General features: G+C 36.3%; 1 protein-coding gene across 5 annotated transcripts; it reads left to right on the forward strand.

Moving 5' to 3' along the window:
• Nucleotides 1-22,976, forward strand: ERMARD (ER membrane associated RNA degradation). 5 transcript variants are annotated; one of them, XM_027634207.1, is made up of 19 exons: nucleotides 1-43; nucleotides 1,300-1,468; nucleotides 2,611-2,750; nucleotides 3,241-3,342; nucleotides 4,791-4,880; nucleotides 5,993-6,090; nucleotides 6,638-6,774; nucleotides 8,094-8,208; nucleotides 8,752-8,854; nucleotides 9,297-9,326; nucleotides 9,843-9,911; nucleotides 11,856-12,026; nucleotides 12,896-12,979; nucleotides 13,776-13,855; nucleotides 14,580-14,708; nucleotides 16,174-16,383; nucleotides 17,331-17,444; nucleotides 21,333-21,401; nucleotides 21,870-22,976. In XM_027634207.1, coding segments are annotated over exons 2-19 (1,911 nt in total). In that variant the 5' UTR covers nucleotides 1-43; the 3' UTR covers nucleotides 21,871-22,976. The 5 variants fall into 5 exon arrangements, with proteins under 5 accessions (XP_027490008.1, XP_027490010.1, XP_027490007.1 ...); XM_027634209.1 differs by lacking the exons at nucleotides 21,333-21,401; nucleotides 21,870-22,976 and adding an exon at nucleotides 18,063-18,580; XM_027634206.1 differs by lacking the exons at nucleotides 21,333-21,401; nucleotides 21,870-22,976 and adding an exon at nucleotides 18,063-18,580 and having other exon boundaries at nucleotides 1-34.
• Nucleotides 22,977-23,961: the final 985 nt, after the last annotated feature.

Below are 23,961 nucleotides of genomic sequence, written 5' to 3' on the forward strand. Positions count from 1 at the left end.
TGACGCAGCGCGGGCGGGGCCGGCGGTAACGGAGGTACCGGAGGTAGCGGCGCCATGGCGGGGGCGGCTCCGGCAGCGGGATCGGGGGCTCGGGGGCTCGGGGCTGGGGTGGCCGCCGCCCTCGGGGCTGCGACGGGCCCTTCTGGGCCTGGGGCGATGCTGCGGCCGGAGGGCGGCGCGGCGGGGAGGAGACAGGAGGAGGCAGCCCTGCCCAGCTTCTGTCAGTGGAAGCGTGGGGCTTGGTGACCTCTCCCTCAAAAGATCACAGCCCTCACCCATGCCCGGCCTGTTTTAGATAAATAATAATAATAAAGGGTGGCTGCGTTAGTGCAGGATTTGCTCTGGCCTCTTGTCCTTGACAGTGAAACGGAGGGGGGAGGGAAGGACAAGGTGAAGGTCTGAATGACATTTTATCGACGTTTTAGATTATTTTTTTTTTAATAGAAGGGAGGTACTCCTGGTGGCAGCTAACACGGGTTCCCGATAGGAACTGTTACCCTTGCTCCGTACGAATACCCATATAAATATCTCTCCTTGAAGACATGAATACAGAAACTACATATCATGAGGGTCTATTCTGCCACCTAATTAAAGAGAAAAAAATGTTCTTAATTTAATGGAATTTTATTTTTTATTTGTTGTGGTACTTCATTTTCAAACAATTTCTTGTCTGTTTCATTAATAGAAAGCATGACTTTTTGGGGTTTTTCTTTACTAAATCAGAAACATTTTCTTCATTTTTAGCATGGGGAGTTATATTCTTGCAATTTTTTTAATTGAAAGTGTGCTTCTGAATCAGTTTGTCTTTCTATTTAGATTAACGTGGAAATAACATTAGTGCTTAGATTGTAGCTAACATTGCTACAATGCGGAGGAATTCAGATGTTCCTCCCCTACCCCCCTCCAAGGATTTTGCTGGTCGTTAAGGACTGGAGCTCTTGATTGTACTTGAGGTAGCATCAGTTTCTCTGCAAGCTCAGAGATTAGACAGAACATTTATATATAAACTGGGATCTTTTGCTTCAGTCTATCTTGTTATCAGTTCAGTAGATAGCCACTCTGAAATCATCCTGGCACTATGAAAATAGAGCAGTTCTACCCCTCAGTTTTCCCAGGGTGTTTCTGGTCGAGAGTTCCTTTCATCATATGCATAATGAAACTTGTGTTGCAAACCTTAACAGCTTGTTTACAGATGCCATATTACTGTCTGTCTGTGCTGATGGGCATGTTTTAATAATTTTCTTTGTCTCGTGCTTTCTTGATACAAGAATTCTTTTTGTTTGTGTGTTTTTGTTCTAGATGGCGTTGTCAGACTCGGTCAGTACTTGTCTTTCTCAGCCTGTGCATTATGCAATTTGCAAACTTGGATTTGAGAAGAAAGACACATATGATATTAACAATATTTTATCTGGAAATGGTGAAGTATGTTGGCAGGCTGTTACAGAGCATGTGCGTTACCTTGAATCAGGTTGGTGTTTACCTGCTGTAGTAGTGATGATACATTTAAGACTGATGCAGAATTTCAGTACATATGATAGCAATTCTAGCTGAGTTACGACATTTTGTTACAGTACAGCATTAGCTTTGCTACTGATTTAGAGTATGTACAGTTAATATCTACAAAGAGCTTTAAATTTTTCATCCACACTTGGTATTTGGCTTTTGCTGGCTCCTAAGGTTCATGTAATCTGTAGCTGCTACTTTGCCTTCATCTTGGTTCCCAGTTTAATGTGCCTGTAACCTAAGGGTTCAGTCCTGCTTCTTTCCAACCTCGTAATTGCCGCCTTCTGTGTTCTTTATATTCCCTTTGCAGTAAACTTAAAACACTCAGGGGCCATCAGTATTCCTACTGTTGCTTCTGGTTTTGTTTCTCCAACTCTAGCTTGTACAGAAGTACCATTTGGTTTCTCTTCTATATGTAGAATAGTTTATAGTTGGTTTTTAACCAAAGAAAACATTTATGCCCTGATGAACTCACTGAATTTTAATTTACCAAATTGCATCATGCAAGCTCTGTTATTAATTTCCAGAGGTAGTAAAAATGATACATGTTTCTGCCTCAAGGACTGTCTCTCAGTAAATGACAAGAATTTATTTTCCAATAAAAAGTGTCCCACCAAAAAGAAGCAGTGATACCGCTCTGTAAGGTACCGTATCCATCTGCATTCTTTAAAGAGTCTAAGTGGTGCAACTGGACTGAGCCTGCTGAGCCTGTACTAGCTTCCAACTCGATTATGTGGAATTTCTGTAGAAATTCTAGTAGATTCTTCCCATTTCAACAAAAGCAGAACATTAATGATTCTATTTACTTCCATATTTTCTTGTGTTTAGGCTTTGTTATTTTTTTTTAATTTTGTTTGGTTGGTTTTGTTTTGTTTTATTTGGAGAAGATGCTCAATCTTACCTGATTTTGCATTGCAGTTTTACTTTTCAATATCTGTGTTTTAGACAGTAAATTGTAGTGTATTAATTGTGCTAGAAAAGTCTGGATAAAATTCTCTGTGCTAAATATGTACACAAGCTCTAGCAGGTTTTATTCCTTATGAGTTTTAAAATATTGGACCTTTGGGAAGATTGGTACACTAATCACCTTCTCTTTTTCAATTTAAGATCAAAGTGTGGATTATATCAAAAGTATACGATCGTTAGGACCTGTATGTGAGTCTGTTAATGTGCACTTCAAATCTCTGACCAAGGAGCAATTCATAATTCAGTATGCATCGTGGTTGCACTGGACAAACTGCACAGAGGTATAGAAATTTCTGTTAACAATTTGTATTTTGGCACATGAATCCTTTGTGGAAGTTTAATGTAAGAACAAAAAAGAGATATCCATGAACCAAAATGTTTAGAATTTGTGACTAATTGTCTGTCTCTGTTATGTGGTTGCTTGTAGTTTCCCTGACTTTGTAATTATATTTTATGTTAGAGAACATGAGGTGCTTTGGGCCTGTTCTAACATAAGATCGTAGGATTTTGTTTTTCTAATAATCTGTGCCTAGCTTTACCTTATAAAGTTATTGTGGATAATTTTTATATATGTAGGGCACTGCGTATCAAGAGGTGCTCTAGGGAAATTTCTCTCCAGGCATCTATATTTTTATCTACTTGGCACAGTTTTCTTTTCTACATTTGTATAGCAACTATCTCAGAGGAATATTTAGGTTTCTCTGTGCTTTTTAAATTGATTTTTCCTTCTGAATATTTAACACGACATTCTTCCTCTTCCCAACCATACAGGTATTTCTTGAAGTGTTTGATGTTTTACAATATACACAAACTACAGAAGTTGCTCTTGGCTTAATGAAACTAACATCATGCTTGGAGCGAGCCTTGGGTGATGTAAGTGCCAAGATGGGGAGTCTATTACAGATTTGGCTGCTTTTAAGACGGGAATGAGCTCTTGGATTTAATTGTATATTGAAAAAGTGAAATTAACCTGTACTCTAGTAATGCACTAATAATCCAGGTGCATTTTGAGTCAGAGAGAGGTTCTTTTCTGGATCCAGTTGTGCTGGGGAAGCATCATCTGGGGCTCCTTCACCTGTGCTGGTAGCCTTGCTTGTGTGAGTGCCATTACTAACCAATTTAATTAAAAAAGAAAAGAGTTTGATTAATCAATAAGTCTTTTCTACTTTGATTTTTTTAACTGAAACAGGGAGCAACATAGCTTCCACGAAAGATCTGATGGTGTAGTAACTTCTCTGAGAAATGGCATACAGGTGGAAAAATGGCCTGCTAAATAACTTTTTTCCTGGGGAGAAGGGAGCAACGGCTATTCAAAGAGTGTTTGCTACTGGGCTATATTAGGCACAGCTGGTTGTTAAATATCTATGAGCAACTCTAGAGAAGGAAATGACAGAGAAAGAACAATGGACTAACAGACAAATTTGCCCAAGAAGGGGGCTTGGTAAATTTAAAGTAACAAAAAATTACCAAAAATTGGAAAAAACTGTCAGGGAGAATACAAAGAACAGAAGGCATGATAGCAGCTGAAAATAGAGATGCTGAGATTGCCCAACAAGGATAAAACCTAGTTTAGGGAACAGCCTGAATCAGAAGACAAACCACAAGTCTCCTCCCTTTAATACTGACAGACCCTGTAGATTTCTAGGATAAGAATGAAATATCATGTCCTTGGTAGAGTTTATTCCCATAATTATGTTCTTGTTGTGCTTTACTGTTTTTTGTGGTTTGGGGTTTTTTTGGAAGAGAAGAGCAGTACATGTACAGACACTGTGAAAAGCCTAACTATGGAAACATTAAGAAGGATATTCACTCTTTTCTGATATGTTGCCTAGATTTTAATTTGTCACGAAATTACAGAATTTAAAGCCTTTTTAAGGACTTGCAGTGTTTTGTTTGATTAGTGTTTTTACAATCATCGTCGTCATCATCATCATCATGGCTGGGCTTTGCGAACGAGGATTTGGGAAGGGCTCTACCCACATTTGCTACAAGTACACTGGTGGCTAAGAAGGCCAGTGCGAGATAGACAAGTCTGGTTGCAAAAGGCACAGCAGAAGGACTCCTTAGGTGGTATTGACAAGCTGCAATTCTTTCTATGTTGTCTTTTCTCCTCGAGAGTGATCCTGCGTGTGTTCTCAAAAGAAGCAGCAGCGTTATAGATGGTGTGTCTCCAGACCTCTTGATTGGAGGCCAGAGTAGACCAATGATGATGATGTTTTTACAATAATGAAAATGATTACTGGGTGAAATAATCAAGTTATATGTTTGAAATACAAAGAAGTACACTAAATTATTATCTGTTTTGCTTTTTTTTTTAATAGGTATATTTACTTAAGGGTAATGATTGCCCTTTCCTTCTAAGAGACTTGCTCGCATCTGAGCAGCTAGCAGTTATCTTTGGACAAGCTGTAGTAAGTGCACACTTTTGAAATAGGTAATAAATATTGAGCTGGTTTTCTTCTGGCCAAATGGCAGGTGTCCAAGTGTAGCCTTTACTTGTACTGAAGAAGAGGTTGCAAATTCTGTATATTGTAGATTTATTTTCATTTTATACATGTTACCGTCTGGGGGGTATATGATTTAAAGAAAAAGTTAATATTGTAAAAGAAAAAGTTTTAAAGGCAAGGTCATAAGTTCTTATTTCCCTTTCTGTATGAAAAACCTACATATCTAAAATTTCACATACCTGGCAGGCGACGAGCAGAGTTCATCTGCCTCATTCTGAGTTGCACTATTTGAAAATACACATCATGCACTGGCTGTTTCTGATAAGCTATGTTCCTCTTGACCACCAGTGTAGTAACATGCTTTATAACATTTACCATATTAAATTTTTTCAAAATAGAGGAAACTAATTTGCAAAAAAAAAAAACAATCCACAAAAATTTGATGATATTTGCACTCTTGTGCAAACAGAGTAGGTGGATATTCCACGTGCAGTCTTACAAGAGCACATTCTTTCTTAGAACAAAATATTGGGTGTGAACTGCGGAAGCCTGTGTTGTTAGCCAGTCTAGTAGTGTAACAAAAACTATGTCTTGAATTTTGATGGCATATGGAATACTTAAATTCTTACAAAATAAAATAAAATAAATCAAAGTTTCCCATTTTGTTTGATAGTGATCTGGGAATACAACTTTGAATGCAAATTCTATATTTTATGCTAATTTGTATTAAATTATGTGGACTTATACTACAAGAAGTAAGAGCTATACTTTATCTTATACTTTATATTTTTTTTACCTGTCATAACTCCTTGGAATGTCCAATAACTAGTTTTGTTTGTCCCATATTCTATAGCCTATACAAATAAGATGAACAATTTCCTTTCAGAGAATGCTGGGAATTGCAAATAGTGAGTTTCTGTCACTGTGACAAGCTGTGGCCAGTCATGTTGACAGGAGATATTATAGTTTCTCAATAACTTCTGAAGTTTTCTGTTAGGGGAAGATAATAAAATTAAAAAAGATAATAAATAAATAATATTTTTCTTCATGCAGTAATTATTATGTTTATTAATTAGATGAATGTACTGAGGATATTCATTGGATCTCCATATGGTCTGAATCTTCGTAATGTTTTGTGGCATGGGTTTGCATCCCCACAAGAAATTCCTACCAAGTAAGTTACCAAAAAAAATCTCATTTTCTTAACAGTCAGACTTGCGAGTTCTTGAAAAGTGGGTAGTAAAACTTACTTCTCCTATGGGGAAAAAAAAAAAAAATTGTCCAAAGGCCTCTGTCAGTATTCTGACAGATTTCTGCTGCTGCTGTTTCTTCTCTGGAAATGTAGAATGCTTCAGCCATTATTAGGACCGGTGTTTTTTGTACTGTTAAGTTAAGTAAGAAAGCTTAACTATTTTTTGAAATTCTGTCAGGGCAGTGAGGAATAACTTGGAACAAAAGACACAGGAATAGGGTAGAAGGAGGAGCAACAGCAGCCAATAGAGAATACAATGATGCTTTTTTCCTGATTCTAGTCTTTAATTTTTTTTCATGCTTGTGAACGTAATTAGTTATTAAGTGCCCCTGCTCACGTGGGGAGTGTAGGTTTTGGGTGTTCTATGAAAGAGTGGAAAAAAACCCTTCATCCCTAACTCAGAAATGTTGATCTTTACAGAAGATTTCTTTGTATAAGCTTTTCTAATATATTATGTTATTCTCCCTAGATATTGTGCTATGCTGCTTTTTTTAACTGCAGGGTTGGGTCAGTTGTTGCAGACTTATCTTCTGCAAAATAAATGTATTTTACTACATCGACCTTATGTGATCTTCGTTAGCTTAGAGGAGCTTGATGTATTTCCAGGCAAGTATTTATATATTAGCAAGTTTTTTATTATCTTATATTTGCTATTGTTTGATTGTCCAAAAGCGCTGTTGAAAATACTGCATCTTCTAGAGTTCCAAGATTAAATCTTAACTAAGATACCTGTATATACTGTCATTAGATGAATCAGTCATGATTGTAGGACAGCTTTTTAATATGTAGGCAGTCGCACTGACTATTTAATCAAAAAATACTGTGTTATAAAATAATTGTAATACGTTGAAACATGAAACACGACTGCTTCTAAAAGACTTCAACTGTATACTCCATTTTTTGATTATGAGTTCATTTCATCTAACAGTTGTCTAGTTTGCCTTTACAAAATCTAACTTCTTCCAGAAACAATGGGTTCCAGCTGCAAGGGTCCCAGCAGGAGTGCCCTCAGTCTTACAAGGAATATAGTACTGAAACACAGTAAAGGATGATGACACATCTTCAGTATACTAATGCTTTTCTCAGGAAAGCACTTGAAGTCAGATTAAAACTGTCTCATCTCCCTGTCTTCAGACCTTATTTTGTTTATTCCTACTATTTTTGAGGCAACAGCAGCATATGGGAAATCTTGGTGTCAGTGGTCATCATGGTCGATTTGTGCTATATAATCAGTTTGCCAGTGGAACATCTGTCCATGGAACTGAGACAGGGCTTTTGGGAACCAAATCAAGCTGATAACATCCCAATAATGTTGTAGGATAAATGCTATAGCTGTTGATTTACTTTGAAAAAACACCAAGTGCAATCAAGTCCCACTTACCATTTTAATCTTTCTTTTGGATAAGACATTTATAATGTGAATGGATATATATGAGTTTCATTACCTGGTAGCATTGAAGTATGAAGTGTTAATTTACTATGCTACGTGTCAACACAGAAAATTGATAAAGTAGAAACAATGTACTCATGTTCAAATATTCATGCTACTGTACTGATTTTGGGTGAATAGAAATGATTAATTTATATTACACTTTTTAAAAGTATTTGAAGTAAGTGGAAAACAACTCCACAGAATCTAGGTCCAGTTGCTGTGTAGTGTTTTAATCTCAATAAAAAGCAAACATTACTTTTTAACTGTTTTTACTCTATAGTTTTATATTATCACCACAAATGCAATCTTACATACTCACATTCTGATCCTAAATATGGCTACTGTTGTACCTGCATAGTTAAAATAAATTGGATAATTTAAATCTCCCTTGACAAATGTTGAAATAGTATTATATTTTCAGTGAAATATTAAGAATGCATTAGTAAACTGGAGATTATATGTAGTTTTTCAATGTTGTTTTGTTAACTTGTAGATCTTAATAATGAAACACTTTCCATAGCTGAAGACCTTGTAAAACTGTCCAGTTTTGTATTAAAAACAATGTTACCATTTTGGATCGCTGCTTTAACAGCTTTCAAGCAAAGCAGGTAAGTCAAATTTTTTAAATTATTTTTTAATAGAATTTATTCTATATAGAATAATATATTCTATATTTATAATCTGCATTCACAGATTCCAAAGCTTTTTACTAAGTCTGTTACTTAACTTATTCCAGCATATCGTTAGGCATTGTTATGGTGATCCCTCAGAAAGTTTCTCAACTTATGACTTTGTTTTGTACCAAATAAAGTTATAAACTATATTTTGAACCCTAAAGAGAACTGTTGGAGATGTAGCAACAAAGGAGAGATTTACAAAGCAAGGGAAACGAATCTCCGCATATTAAGATTTTGAATTTTTAAAAAAAGTGTATTGTTTTGTTTTTCTCTGCCATGCTTCACCTTTCAGTAAGTTATTCTAGCCTCTGAGCTTGTATTCAGTGATCAGTTTATGTTTGGCACAGGTAGTCATTTATTATTTGTTTACAAAGTGCATTACAAGGGAATTTTAGTCCAGGTCATTTGGCCTGAGACTTTAAGTCTGAAATGGCTGAATGGATTAAAACCTGGATATCTCTGTTAATTTTTCAGGTATGCTGACAGTGTGATTCTCTTACTTCCTCAGCTGGAAGTTGGACTTAGATTGCTCTTCACTACAACTAATAAATGTCCAAATCGTTTGCTAACAGCTGAGGTAAAATTTCTGTCTAAAGTCAATTATGATTTAGTGCTTACAATATTTGCAAAATAGTTATTCTAGAAGAATAGTGTCTATAAACATTTACAGATTTACCAAAAAAAAATTTCAGTCAATTATGGAAAATTATTTACAAATTTCCAGTTGAGATTCACTAATGCCTTTAATTTTTTTTAAATGTCTGCCAGTATAAAGGAATGAAAAAGTAGTTGAAGGTTAGTGTTCAGAAACAGTAGTTAAGGGTGAAAAGTAGGCCATGATATATTTATTACAAAAAAACTCAGCACAAAATCCAAAAGTCCCTTCATTTGTAAGGGGGTTTTTTTTTGCTATTCATACACCTCTGGTATCTCATGCAAATGAATAAATAAAAGTTTGATATGCATGTCTAGTTATTTGATTTTGTTTGAAAATCAAATAATATTGTCTTTTGTTCTAGTCTGCTGCTTTCTACACCACTTTCGATGAGGTACTGTGATTTATTTTTTTTTTTTAAATTAATATATATCAACGTCAGAATTTAAGCACATGCATGTTTCCCGTTACTAGAGTCCTGAGTGCACTTTCTTGTGTTGGATAAGATATTATTTCTAGCTTTTTTCAACATAAAAAATGATGGACAGTAAACATTTTAAATCTTTAATGCTTCAGAAAATATCAAAATTAATACACATTGTATTAAATGGAATATTTTCTTCTAAATGTTTTTAGCTTGAAATTCTTCACTCCACAGAAACATTCTGTCATTTTTCCTAGATTCAGTTGTTCAAAATAAATACAAATAAATATTGCATGCAGAAATCCTCAATTTTACAAGTTGTTTGAGTTATCTCAAATTGTCAGTAGTAATTAGGGACCTTGATTCTAGAGTGGCAGAAGGAATTGCGTAAAATTAGGAAAACTAATTACTTTAGTTATGTTTCTTCTTTGATTATTTGGCTTTCAATAATATAGTAAGTTTCTGTTCAAATTACTTTTCTTCTAGATGCTAGCAAAGCATTTGGATAACAATGAAGTCAACCAGCTACCTGTAGTTCTTGAAGAGCCTGCCATGGCAAGTGTTTTGAAAGTTTTCTGTGGTTTTTGTTTGGTTGGTTGGTTGGTTTTGGGGGTTTTTTTTCTTGTTTTAATTTGGTGGGTTTTTTTAGTTTAGTAATGTCTTTTTGATCATTGAGTTAGGATATAGGACTACCTTTGTTTCTGAAATATAGATGTCTCGGAGATACTTTTCTTTAGACTTCTGAAGTTCAGCTGAATGGAGCAGAAGAAGAACTGATGCCTCATACAGGAAAATTTCAGACTTATTTCTGATTGCTTCTGGGACACATCTTCTACTGTCTGGGCAGATGGCACAAAAATGTGGCTCAAACCTGCAAAGCACATTCTGCATCTTACTACCCAAACAGATCATGAACGGGAAAACTAGGGGTGTTGAATTTAGAGATCTGAGGTTACTGTCCTGTTGCCAGAGGCAGTGGGGCTGTGGAGGGCTTGGGGCACAAAGTTGAAGGAAGTTGTCGTGGTTTTCTGTGGCTGGTTTTTTTCAGCGGGGGGGGAGGGCTACAAGGGGTGATTTCTGTTAGAAGCTGCTAGAAGTTTCCTCCCCCCCCCCACCATGGAGTCAATGACAGCTGGCTACAGGAAGGACTTCCTGATGTTTGGCCAAGGGAGAGCCAATTGTTGTGCCTCTGTGATAACATATTTAAGAAAAAAGGGTTGTTGCGCAGAAGAAAATGGAGCCAGGGGGTTGGCAGAGGGAAGCCTCTGGGCCCAGGCGCCGTAGCCCCAGCCCAGGGCAGGTGTGGTGCTGGAGCTGAGCCGGGCCGGGCTGGGGTGGCAGCCATGGCCCGAGGCCACGGAGCAGCTGTCCCGGGGCAGGCACAGCGCTGGAACCACGCCACACCAGCCTCAACTGGCCCCGCCAGTGGGCACTGCCCCCCCACCCCCGGCTGAGCTGGGATGGGCTAGGGGTGGCCCTGCCACATTGCAGCTGAGCCCATGATGGAACAAGTGGATGCATGAAAATGGAGGACTGGTACCCTCGTGGGAGGCCAGGGGGAGTGGGGTCCTTCGGAAGATCTGTGGCCCATGGAGAGGGAAGCCCACTCTGGAGCAGTGTCTTCTGAGTAGGACTAGTGACCCCTGTGGGGAACCCACGCCGGTACAGTATTCTCCGTCAAGGACTGCATTCTATGAAAAAATCGTCAGGGTGTAGAGACTCCTGCATCCCAAGACCTGCAGCCCGAGGGGGGGTGGATCCACATGGGTGAAGTCCACCAAAGACTATTTCCCATGGGAGGGACCCACGGGACAGGGGAATGACTCAGAGCTTTAGCCCCTGTAGCCCATGAAGAAAGACCTTGGTGGAGCAGGCTGTCCGCTGCAGCCCATCTAAGGGTAACTCACAAGTGTAGCAGATATGGAAGACCTGGTGCCCTGTGAGTGGAGAAGGGTGACCTACAAGTGCAACTGACTTGGAAGACCTGTTGCCTTATGGGTTTAGGTGGACTTCTCTTCCTGCACTGATGCAGGGGGAGGAGGGAGAATATGGAAGGAAGGAGGGGTGGTTGAAAAGTGTGTTTAAAACTGTTTTATCTCTCACTCTTTAGCTCCTATCCTGTTAGTAATAAATTTTAGTGCTATCCTCACATTGAATCTGTCTTGCCTGTGTGACCTCTCCTAGCTCTTAGCAATTTTCGTGGATGTTTGGAACCTGGCTAGGGTCAACCCACGACAGAAGTCTGTTGTTAGCTCTCCGAATTCAGCATGTATGTTAGTTTTGAATTTCCTCAGAAGCTACCAAGATGGATGAGTTGCACTTTTTTTTTTTTGTTACGAGTATAGTTTGCATTGGTTTTTTTTCTGAATATCTGAAAGCCTTTCCTATAGACATGATCACATACCTGTCTGTCAGGGATATTCTGTATACTGAATATATTCAATTCTGTGTTCATACACATAGAATAGAATTCTGTACATTTGATGTATGTTTCCACAGGAATTTCTTTGGGATTTCTTGAACCACCAGGAGGGTCCACGTGTAAGAGATCGTTTAAGCCATGGAGAAATCAATCTGGAAGCATTTCCCAGAGAAGTAGCTAATCAGATAGTTGCATTTGCAATTACTCTTCTCTGCAGATTCTCAGATGAGAATATGTTTTCTCTTAAGGTAGGGATCAGTATTATGTTCTCAGAAGATTTTTTTTTTGGTTACTTTGGATACCAAATATGTTTTTAGAGAGTTTGACTGAATCTTTCTTGAGAGCTGCTTTTTGTGGAAATGAAGTATTCATCCAAATAAAAAACTGTGAAAATATGGTTTTGCCTAGTTTTGTGGTGAAATAAGTACAGAAAGTTTTCCAAAAGATTACACTTTCTTCCTGTGCCTTAATTTGTTGGCTCAACCAGTCCTTATTCACGTGGTTAATCCATAAATTATAGTGATCCACTTAATTTTGTAAAATCGTATTGATACCTAGCCTGTTTGTCTGCTGAATTATCCAAAAGGTATGCACAACTGCTGTAGCTCACCCACTGAGGTATGTAGTTACTGAGATTTTCTTTTTCCAAGACTTTGTAAATAATGGTGGCTTGCTAATGTTGTTTGTATCCATACTTATACTGTGAATTTGTAAACACTTTTTGTCTAGCAATATGTTTGTCAACATTAGTGATTATTGTATTTACTCTCCCCAGTTTCCTGTTTATATTTGGGATTCCTTCTTTCAATGCCATACAGCAACCCGTGAGATAAATCTTACATTCATTAGTTGCAGCTCTTTTTAGTTTCTCAAGAAGTATTGCATGCTGCTGCATTATGAGAATACTTGGTTGCTTTTCTGTCAACTGCTGTCAGGTTTCATAGGTAAAATGTGCGAAATTAAGCTTTAACCACTCACTGTGCTGATTAGTTCTTTCAGCCCTCACACATTTGGAAGTCTTTACTGACATCAGTGCTATAGGTGGCTTGCATAAAATGAGGTATAAGTCTAGGTCTGTGTATGATTTTTGTGTGTTGTCTGTGATTTTGTAAATCAGGAACACACGGTCATAAAACCACTGATGAACTGTGCAAGTTGCTACCAATCTCGATTTCATCCAATTTCCCGTCTCAAGAAACAGGTAGGTGTCCACATCTATGAAAGCATTTTGGTCTTTAAAATGTGAATCATTAAAATTAGTCTAATTGTTTTCTTCATGCTTTGTTTGTCCTAAAAACAGTTAAAATCCTACATATTTTTTAGTTTTTTGCTATATCTTTTAAAATGAAAGGAAATTACAGTTGCTAAAATGAGATATAACTATGCACACTCCTGTTGATGCAATTGGTACTGTGTATGTGTTCTAGATCACTGAATAGGTTTATTCTTACCTGAATGTGTGTGCTGTTCTGTAATTTTTTTAATTTCCTTATGCTTTCTTAGTCAGAACCACTGGTTGGTCATGTCTCCAGGAATTTTGGATTAGGCTATTGCTAAGGTTTTTACTGTATGAACACTAGCTAAGATTCTGTCATTGTAGCAAAATCTGCTTTCCATTGTCATGGTAGTTCTCTACCAATCAGTTTAATGAACTGCTTTAGGATGTTCCTCTCTTGATTTCGGTGCACAGTAGACATACTTAGTACTTTTACTTTTCCACAGTGTTCAAACAGTATGTTATAAAAGTCATGTTAGTTAACTTTTTACATTAAAAGAAATGTAGAAAGAATAGTAAAATAGTTTATTCAGATAATGTTTTAGCATGAAAGTGTGATCAAGACTTTCTGCCCTAACACAGACCTTAACAATTGAAGTTGGCTTACACAATTGTGATTACTTAATTTTTTTCTAAAATTGCCACTGAGCAAAGTGAAATGCATTGGCCTGTCTGTCAAAGGCTACACTTTACAAAACATTTTTTGTTATGTGTTTTTAAGGTGCTGGAATGTATGAAGAGCATTCATTTATGGTCCGGATTGCCAACAGTGTCTGAGGAACAAGTTCAAACAATTAAAGGGTATATGTTTACTATATAAGATAGTTCTCAAAATAGTTATGAGGAATGGGGTTTGAGATGGTGAAATGTCTCTCCATATATTTTACTAGAAAGATTGTAGATGCCAGAGGGGTTGTGAGAAGACCCCTTTGTTCTCTTTAGCTTAATCTGTGCTGTGCACATCAGTACAAGTACTGTAAAAGCTATAAACAATGTGCTAATTTGAAGGGAGTGAGAAGATACCTGAAACACAGAGGTGTTAGTGGCTCCATATTCTGTTTCTGAAGAAATAGTCACCAAATGTAAAACAGAAAATAATGCCTTATTTTGAAAAGGACTTGATAACCAAAATAGTGGAAGACTTTATATAAGATATTAGTTAGAAAAAGAGTGTAACATCTCTTGTTATTTGAAAAGGAGGAAGTCATAAATAATATCACTGGAGGAAATTGTACTTGTTTAGAGCTGAGAAATGAAAATACAATGCATCTATCACATATTCAGTATACTGCAGGATTTTGATGGAGGATTAAGAGGGGTTCTGAAGATTGCTGAGACTGAGAAAAGGTTGTATTAAGTTGGAGAAATAAAAACATGCTTATAAAATGGAGGAAAAAGAACCATAATATCAGAGAGTGAGAATTAAATACACTGCTATAAAAAAAAAATCTACATCTTGATCTATGCTATTTGAGAAATAAGTACTACACTTTTATCATCTCAAATGTTGTTTTCTTTTTTTAAGTTCAGAAGAAAACGCTGAAGCTAGTACTTTACTTTTGATGATATCTGAAATTACATCTCAGTTGGTGCAATATATGCCTCAGAACTGCTGTAGTTCAGATGATCCAATCAATAGTGTCCTAACAGAGAGGTGAGTTTGCCTTCTGGTTCCTGCTCTCAGCTTCTACATACAAAAGAAGTGTCAAACCTGAGTTACTCACTTCCTTGTTTTCAGAGCAATGCTTGAAATGTTGTATGCACTTTTCTATTGTTGCTGCTGATTTAATCTGAAAATCTTAGAATCGCAGCTGAGCATCATCTTGAAAATTAAGATGGGACATTGTAGATTTGGGAATTACAGTAGAGATTTTACTTTGAAATTAACATGAAAAAATAACTATTTTTCTTTCAGGCTGGGAAAGCAAAATATCTGCTTATCTACTGACTAGATTAGGTTGGTTTTAATCTGTTTTGTGTGCTAAAATTGCATCAGAAATTCGTTTTAATGTATTTGATGTCACAGCTGTGCGTGGCATTCAAAATGGTAATACACTACTAAATAATTATGTTTTTACATGCTTTAATATCAAGATTCAGAAATAGAAGATATGTTGTAATACATGGTATCAGACTTGGAGGTATGTTAGTTCCGATTATGTCTACTTGGAATAATGTTTAAAACAATTTGACTTTTGACTCCCACTCTTAAGGGAGCCTTAAGACTCCCATGACTGCATGAGTATGTTGGAACAAAACACTCCTAATCAAACCCATTAGGCATGAGCAGGATAGTGCAAAGAGGATTTTACCTGTTGCTTTACTTACATAATGTGTGGGCCTGCTTTTTCCCACCCACCGATCTTCAATTTTCTCATTTATGAAAAAGAAGCCTAATTACTAAAGTCATAAACTTTATTTTGGAGGTTTCTACCTTATCACTTTTGGTCATTGATGTGTTGCTGTTTCAGAGGTGATTTGAGCATGAGGGAGATTAGGAAACACTTCTGTAAAAACAGTGTTTAAAGTGATGTGTGACACATCAGGGTAGTAGATTAGAATAGGACAGCAGGAACGTATTTGTGTGATTTAACAAAGCATGATCTGTGTGGTGTTGATTAAAAAAATCATCTCACCACCTGCATTTTACAAAATGTTAAGTCTACTGCTTGTTTTGCCCAGAAGAAGGACCACACACTAATGGAAGTACTAATTAATACCATTTGTTTCAGTGAGTTTTATTATGGTGAATGCTAATTCATTATGAGTTGAACTATGGTGGGAGGCTTCAACCACAACCCTGCTGTGATTTGATGTGTTCAGTATATAATTTCAGGCAGGCAGTTTCATTTATTGTGGTTTCGTTTCTTTGATCTGAAATGGGAAACATATTCATCACCAGCAGTTTTGCATTTATATTCAGTAAAGTGATAAAGAACGCAATCACTACCCCTGGTACACAGATCCTTGCTTTTTTTCAGTCTTGAGGTAAGGGCAGTTTGTTTCCAGGTTTTCTGAGTTAAAACATTATGAGTCAAACCACACTGAGTATGAAATATATCTCATGTTAAATCCAGCTAACGAAAGATTGACATTAAAAATCCCTTCCTGTTTTGGAGGCTGTTGACTGAACTTTGTGATACGCGTATTTGCACGCTTTATTCTCCTCGACCGGTTCTGGAAGTAGTGGTGATACTCCGCAAAATAAGCACGCAGTGCCATCAAGTGTCCGAACAAGTTATTGCCAGCGCTGAGGTGAGATACACACAGTGGGTGAACAAGACTCTACGTTCTCGTCAGAGGCATAACTATCTACGGATGTTGAACAGGTTGGCTGATGGTTTTCCTTTACTTAGGCTGAGAGAGAGTGGCTGCACTCTACTGTTGCTGGCTTTCAGTGGTTTGTCTTAGAAGGTTGAAGTCAACAGTGTTTGCATGTTCTCATTAACCATTTCAGAGTTAAGTGTCAAACCGGATTTCTGTTGAGCAGCAATGTTGAACTAAAGAGAAAATCTCAAACTGGAGAATAATTTAGTGGGTATTTTTTAGCATTGTAGATTACTTCACTGTAAATTACAAGCTTTCAAATTAAGTACCATTTAAATGTTAGATTGTATTTTTGTACGTGCTAGCTTTTCCTGTTTATTAAACGTATAAATACCATTCAAGATTTATCTGAATGCAATAGGTTTAACTGATTTGAAGACTTTATCTACTTTAGTTTGCTGCTTTTTATAATTATACCTGAATCAGCATCTTTATATATAGATATATCTATATGTAGATTGTTTAATATTTCATTAAGTTTTGTTACTATTCCTAAGTACTTTCCTGGGTTTTATGAATCTACTTTAAAAACTGGGAAAACTGTAGATTTTGTATTATTGCCCAGGTTATGTTCCTAAAAATGTTAACCATATTATTTAAGAAAAAGCTTAAACTGAAACCGATGATACATTTTGCAAATCAGTTGAAATCTGCTTTATTTTCTATGGAATAGTGGGTGCCCATGAGTTTTGCTTTGGAATCTTAACTTTATGAATTTCATCTTTTTCCTCTTTTGGAGGTTTCATCATTTACAGTCTTCATTTCTTGTTCTGGGATTTGCACTTTTTGCTGAAGGACATTTCATAGTCCTTTTTTTTTTTTTTTTGCCCCACTCTGCAATATCCAGCTACTTAGGATTGGTGCAGAAATCTGAAGAATTCTTCTATGTTAGTGATTTTTTTTTATTTGGTTTTAGTTTGTTTATTTTAATTTGTTTTTTTATTTCTAGCATTAAATTTTTGTCTCCAGTGTTGCGACTCATCTTAATATTGATTACCATGGAAGTAGTCAGTGTTCATGCCGTTTGTAAGAAGAATCCTTTTGATTATCAGCAGTATCTAAAGTGAGTATCTAAACTTACTTTATGAAAATAGGAATTGTACATATTCCTTTCTGTTCTGTAATACAAATCCTGTAGAGATTTTCTATCATTAGTCATAATTATATCTCAGACAATGTTCACTTAAGAACTAAAATAACTCAGCTGAAAATATATGGTCCAGTTATTCACATTTTTAATTTTTATTAGACTCCCCCTTACTATAGATAGGAAACAATCATACACTCAAATAAGAATACATAAATACTGTATTTAAGATGTTGGTGATTTTTCTCTTTGTGTGTCAATTAATAGCTGGTTGGGTATCATATACATTGTGAAACAATCGACTGAGAAAAGAAAGGAAGCCATTTGGGGAAAATTCTGTCACACATTTTGTCACTCTGTTCTTTCTATGGAAGTGTTAATTGCAGTTCTGAAAATCTTTACATTCTACTGTGAGAGTGAGGGAGTGGTTCTTTTCCAGAAGTAGAACAAACCTGAATGTATTGATCATCTTGAGGAAGATTTGGATATTTGAAGATGTTAGCAGCTTTAAATCAGGCATTGAGATATTTTTCTTTTTTTCTTTCTTTTTAAATCCTTTAAAAAGATTTTCTTCTTTGGTGTTATTTCTCATAGGTTTTTGAAGTTAATCTTGCAGTACACTGAAAACTTGGTGACATACACAAGCCCTGAGAAAAACAAGTGGGACGAAACCATGGAACTTACAAACAAGGCTTTGATAAAAATAAGAAAAATCAGTGACAGAAAGCTAATGTTAATGCATCTGGCTACATGAATTAAATGGGCTTAAGATTGTTTGGACATTGTAATATCTAAAGAGTTCTGGAGTCCTCGTGTTTGTCAAGTCTAATTCAAAGACAAACTTCATCAGACATTGTCGAAGTTTGGATGCAAAATATAGTCTTTTTATTAGAAGGTAGCTGTTGAGACTGGAGAAGAAGGATCAAGCTTTCATAAAATGAATTGTTTACTGAATGCACTGAAAAAGATTTACTGTGAACTAAATCAGGATAATGCAAGTTCTACTGTAAATATATTTTGTATTTTGTACATTGGGGCTTTTTTTGTAGTTTTCTATTGTATTGGAAAATAGCTAAATAAAGAGTGTGAATAAAAGATCTGAGATTTTTAAATTCAAAAACTAATTTTTTACTTAGCAATACACTGGAATTTATGTCAGATGCTGTGTTCAACAGGTTAGGAAACGATGAGCATAGAATAGCGCTCGTTGGCACCAGTGGTTGTTGGTATTAGTTCTAAACAGTGTCAGATCTTGCATTGTTGTAGAGCTGATAACACAATAACCAGTTGTTGATATACCATAATTTAAAGGATACAAGATGGAATAACTTTAGCACAACATGTGTTTATTTTGTTTAATTTCACCTGCTCATTCCCAGTACATATTTAGTTAGTCAGTGGATGAACACTCACATGCACATGCTCACAGACACATATTCATTGTGGTTCAGAAAGTTGTCCTCTTGTTGCACACAACATTCATTTGAATAATTTGGTTTTTTTAAATAGATTCCCCCCCTTTTTTATCACCAAAGAATAGAATTTCAAAGAACAGATTCACAGAAGACCACCAGTGTCTATCCATTTGCTTTCTCCTATGGAGAGTAAAACCAGGGGTTCCTTCTGGAGAATATTTGTCCCTACAAAGGATTAGAGATTCAAGTTACATTTTAATAAGCTTCTTTGCAATGTTTCTTGACTGGAAATCACAGTGAGAGGTTTATTTGGTGTGGGGGATTGATATACAATCAATATACAAGTTCCTTTATGTTACTCTTGAAATATATCGTGTGTGTTTGAAATTTAGCTATGTCACTTTTTTTATTGCTATGAAATCTAAAGGGTGTGAAGAAGTTTGAACTAGATAAAAAAAGATTAAGAATAGAGAATAATGAATGAAATGCAGTGTATGAGCCACAGTCTAAAATTTCAACTTTTTTTAAAACCTCAGCTGGCAAATGTTAATGATATTTTTGGGGGCTTATACACTTTGACTTTGTTCAGATATGTTAACTTCATCTAGGTGTGACTTGGTAGTGACATTTATGATGACTCTTGCTTTGATGGTAGTAAGTATTGTAAGGGGGTGGGTGATAAGTATTGTAAGGCAAAAATTATTTAGGATTTACATATTGACTGTATGAAAGAGATCAAGAAACTAAAACGCAGTCATGTTTTAGAAGTACATAAATGGCTGACATGCTTTCTCCTTTTAGAACTGTGTTCATGTACTGAAAAGCACCTTTATAGACTATAGATGTATATTTTCAACAGCATGAGCTCTCCTTTTGTTCCTATATTTAAACTTCACTAAAATTATCTTGTGTGCTGTTCTCTTCATATGCTTTTACCTAAGATACAGCACATTGACAGTTTCTTCTTTTGTAATTAGTGCCATAGATGTGATTTGCTGCTCTAAGTCCGTGGTAAGAAATATGGACTTCTGGCAATTTTGTCAAAGATGCTTTTCCAGTTTGTTTTCCTACCTCTGAAGCTCTATTATGGGAACGCTGCTGCCCTCTATTGTTAAACAAATCTTGAACAGGCTGGTACAATCCAGTTATTTATTCTGACTTAATGTTGTCATTTACCAGTAGGGCTTATGGCTTATGAATTCTTCCTGCTGTTAAAAGACTTGTAGAATACAGCTGTAGAATAAGTGTATATCCTACAATGCACATTGAAGAACAAATGGCAAGAGATATGGTAGAGGTCATTGGGTTTGTCCCTTATCAGTTACTTACTTTTCCACTTCAGTTACTCATCTTTGCCACCTCTTTGGAGTCACTTTTAAGTTATTAGAAAGAGTCTTAACTCTGAACACTCAGAGAGTATTGCTGAGAGCAAAACAAGCTTGGAATAACCTAAGACATCCAGTGTCATGCATGAGTAACACTGACAAAACATATCACATTTAAATGCAAATGTTCTGATTTTGTTGTCCTAAAGGAAATTAATTCAGGATCTGAGCTGTCCAAAACTGCATAGTCATCCATTAGGCATTCGAGTTCAGTCTTTTTTCAAAATTCTGGAAATTTCAAACATCTAGAATTGTACCAAAGAATGTTTTCTTGCAAGTGTGGCATTTCATCCAAGTGTTACTTGGATCTGCTTTAATTGTCGGCCTTGCTCCCTGAGGTCTGTGTTTTCCTTGAGATGTTCACTCAGTGAATCTATACAGACATAGACATGGAATATCCAACATCTCCTGGGGAAAGTTGTTGAAATATTTTGTTTTGCTGGATAATGCTGATGAGGGATTGATGATTCCTGTCAGTTCTGACTTCAATTAACCAATTTATATGTGGGTGTGTATTAGTTAAAAATAACTGAGAATTTTTTTCTAATACTTCCTGATCTTAAAAGCTAATGTTAGGCATCCCAACTCAAAGAATTTATAACAGAAGTTTGGAAAATGTGGAAGGAAATCAGGTATTCATCTTCTTGGCTATTGGAATTCATTGGAATTCCTCTGCATGTTCTTGACTGTCCCATTAAAGAGGAACATCTCTAATTATTTTAGCTTTACAGTAATGAGATGTAGTTCCTCTGCCTGCCTTCCATCTGAAGGAGAGTTTTCAAATGGGAGATTTTATTAAATAGTAACAAATAGAATGCTCTTAATTCAAATTGGCATGGATATAGTTTTCTGGCATGGATATAGTTTTCAAGTAAAGGTAGAAATCCTTTGTTGCTTATAACAGAACTAGTGAAAATTAATGTTGTAGGAAGTTCTCTGAATCCATTGTCTCCATCATTATGTGAACGGTTTTATTCAGTATGCATAAATATTTGAAGAAAAGGCAATCTCTGAAGTAATTACATTGTAGTTGTGTGAACATTATGATTTTTGGTACCTTCTAGGAAGCATCAAGACCAACTAGAGGTTTACCAAGGCAGGCACGGCACAAATACAGTGAAACATCTATTATGGTAGGCATCTGTGTGTGGAAACAAAGTTTGCCCTTTATGTTCTTTCTGTCATTCTCTACTTGGTGCTCTCCACAATGATGATAGGAGGAGTTAGAAACAGAACCATGTGTTCTTATACAAATGTGACACCACTGGCTAAAAGTAATTAAAACCTTGTTGGGGTTGTCATCACTATTGCATAATACAGAAATGTTTACGTAAGAAATAGAGCAACAAATTTGATTTACTTTATCTTTTAATAATTCCCATCTAGCTGTTTTGAAGTAGCCTGATGCCCTTTGAAGTGAACACATGGTGGCAGTGTTTGGTAATTCAAAATAACACTCCAGGCTGACGTTGGCTTTCTTATCTCTTTCCTTAGGATGTGTATAAAGAAATCAAGTTTTCTTTTGATTTCATCAGCTTTTTTTATATGTGTCTCTAATTGTGTCTTCTCATGAAACTTTTTTCTCTTCTCATTTGTTTCAGATCACTTTTGGAGAAATTGAACATCTCTGAAAAAAGAAGTTTTGCAAACATTTTAATAATTAGGTGGATGTTCATCACATTTACCACACCACTACTTGCTGAGGACTTTTTGAATTTACCAGAGGCTCATCAGCTCCCCCTTTCCTTACTCAGTTTAAGAGAATGAGTTCTTTGAATTTAAAAAGTTACTTATTCGAGCAAATTATTGTTTTACAAAACATAAGTATCCAGATTATCCCTTATTAATTGCTGTGATATCACGCAAAAAAAATCTTATCTCAAAAGTAGTATGTACCTTTTGCACAAGAATAATAATTGTCAAGAAATGTGTTTATTGAGAAAATTGCACTAAGGTCTCAGTCTTATTGCTGTGGTAATGCTTTTTCAATCTGTTGAAACTGAAATGTGCTATTCATGTGCCACCCTGCAAAGAAGATCTAGCTGAGCATTGCTTGTTGGGTGGCCTTTGAAAACCTTGTTCACAGTAGCACTTTCAAACCATGCTGAGAGATTGCAGCTAAAAAGGATTTTCATTCACATGAATTGATTTTTGTGCACTGTGAAATCTTGTGTAGAAATGTTGGAACATCCCCAGAAGAGCTTGTTTTTGCTTTACAGTACATGAGTGCATCTGGTCCATGTATGGTGTATCAACTTTTCTTCATAAATTAGTCTGCAGATGCAGAGCAGATTCCTGCTGGTGCAAACTATTCCTGCCCCATCTTCTTCAGTTCAGATCCTTTACTTTGAAAGGATCTTCTCTGTGCTCTTTGGGTTTCCCTTGACGAGCGTTGGTTTCTATCTGTGCATCTTGTATGTTTTCAGCGAACTGGAAGAAAGAGCTATGTAGTTCAGATTAAATTGCTATATAGCAAAGCCTAATTAATTTAGTGGCTTACTTTGTAGGGAAATGGGGATCATATGGGACTTCAGAGCTACAAACCAAATTCTTATTCTTTCATGTTTTTGCGTTTGAGGAAGACCTTCACCTAAAAGTGAGTTTTCTTTTTGAGGCTTTTTTTGGGCAGTGCTATAGGTTAGAACACTTGATTTTTTACCTTTTCAAAAATTTTCAAGGATAAATGGAGATCTATCATTTAAGAAGTCTTTTAAACCGTAAGATTTTCAGATTAGAAATTGAAAGGAAAATGCCAGTTGTTTGTCTTCCCTGGGCCCTGGGTAACAGGATGTAAATATGGATAGTAAATACTGTGAGATCAAACTGGCGTTTTTTCTGAAGGTGAGAATCCAAGTCAATATATACAATTAAAGCCAACAGCCTTGCCTACCAGAAGGAGTCCATGTCTTCTGGTATTCTCCACTGGAACTTCTCTATTCCTCTCCCATGTATACGCATCTCACAGTTTCTCTACAAAAAAAAAAATAAAAGGCATAGTAGAACCAGCCAGCGCCAGTTTGTTTTCCATGTTTTCTTTTCTCTGTAAGGGATTAGTTGTAGTAACGGATTTCATGTGCCAGAAAGTGGGTGAACATTAACTATTTTGTCATGCACTGATCCTTCCCACAGCCTTGCAAAATTTGAAATGCAGGAATGGTTATTCATTAACATTTCTTTGTGTCTACAGGAAGTACATTTACTATGTAAACATGTTTTATATAGAACATACAGCTGTTTTGAACGAGCACTCAATGAAATGTAAGAGTACAGTGCCTACACTGCCACTGCAGACACTCTGAGATACCACAGCATTGCGTTTTGGAAGAGTGAACACACAAAGGCTTTGCCCAGAAAAAATAATGGTGGAAGTTTCCTTAAAAAAAAAAATAGTTCTTTAATTTTTTGATTGTTTTGTATCTGAAATGTGTCTGGACACTAAACTATTGATATACAGTCAATATTTAGAAGTGGGGTGGGTGGGGATGTGTTTCTTAGTGCTGATTTTAATAGAGATCCCACTAAAGAAGGAAAACTCAAGTACCATCAGTCCATTTTTCATAGACTATACTCCACTAGAAAAGAAACACAGTGTGCAGAAAATGTGATGAGAATAGCTAGAAGAACTATAGACTGCTTGTCCTGATAATGTCAGTTTCAAATCTGTGAGAAACTTTACTTGTAATACTTTTTCCT

The sequence above is a fragment of the Corapipo altera genome, unplaced genomic scaffold (genome assembly GCF_003945725.1).
Source record: "Corapipo altera isolate COAL_440 unplaced genomic scaffold, ASM394572v1 2b, whole genome shotgun sequence".
Classification (NCBI taxonomy): Eukaryota; Metazoa; Chordata; class Aves; order Passeriformes; family Pipridae; genus Corapipo; species Corapipo altera.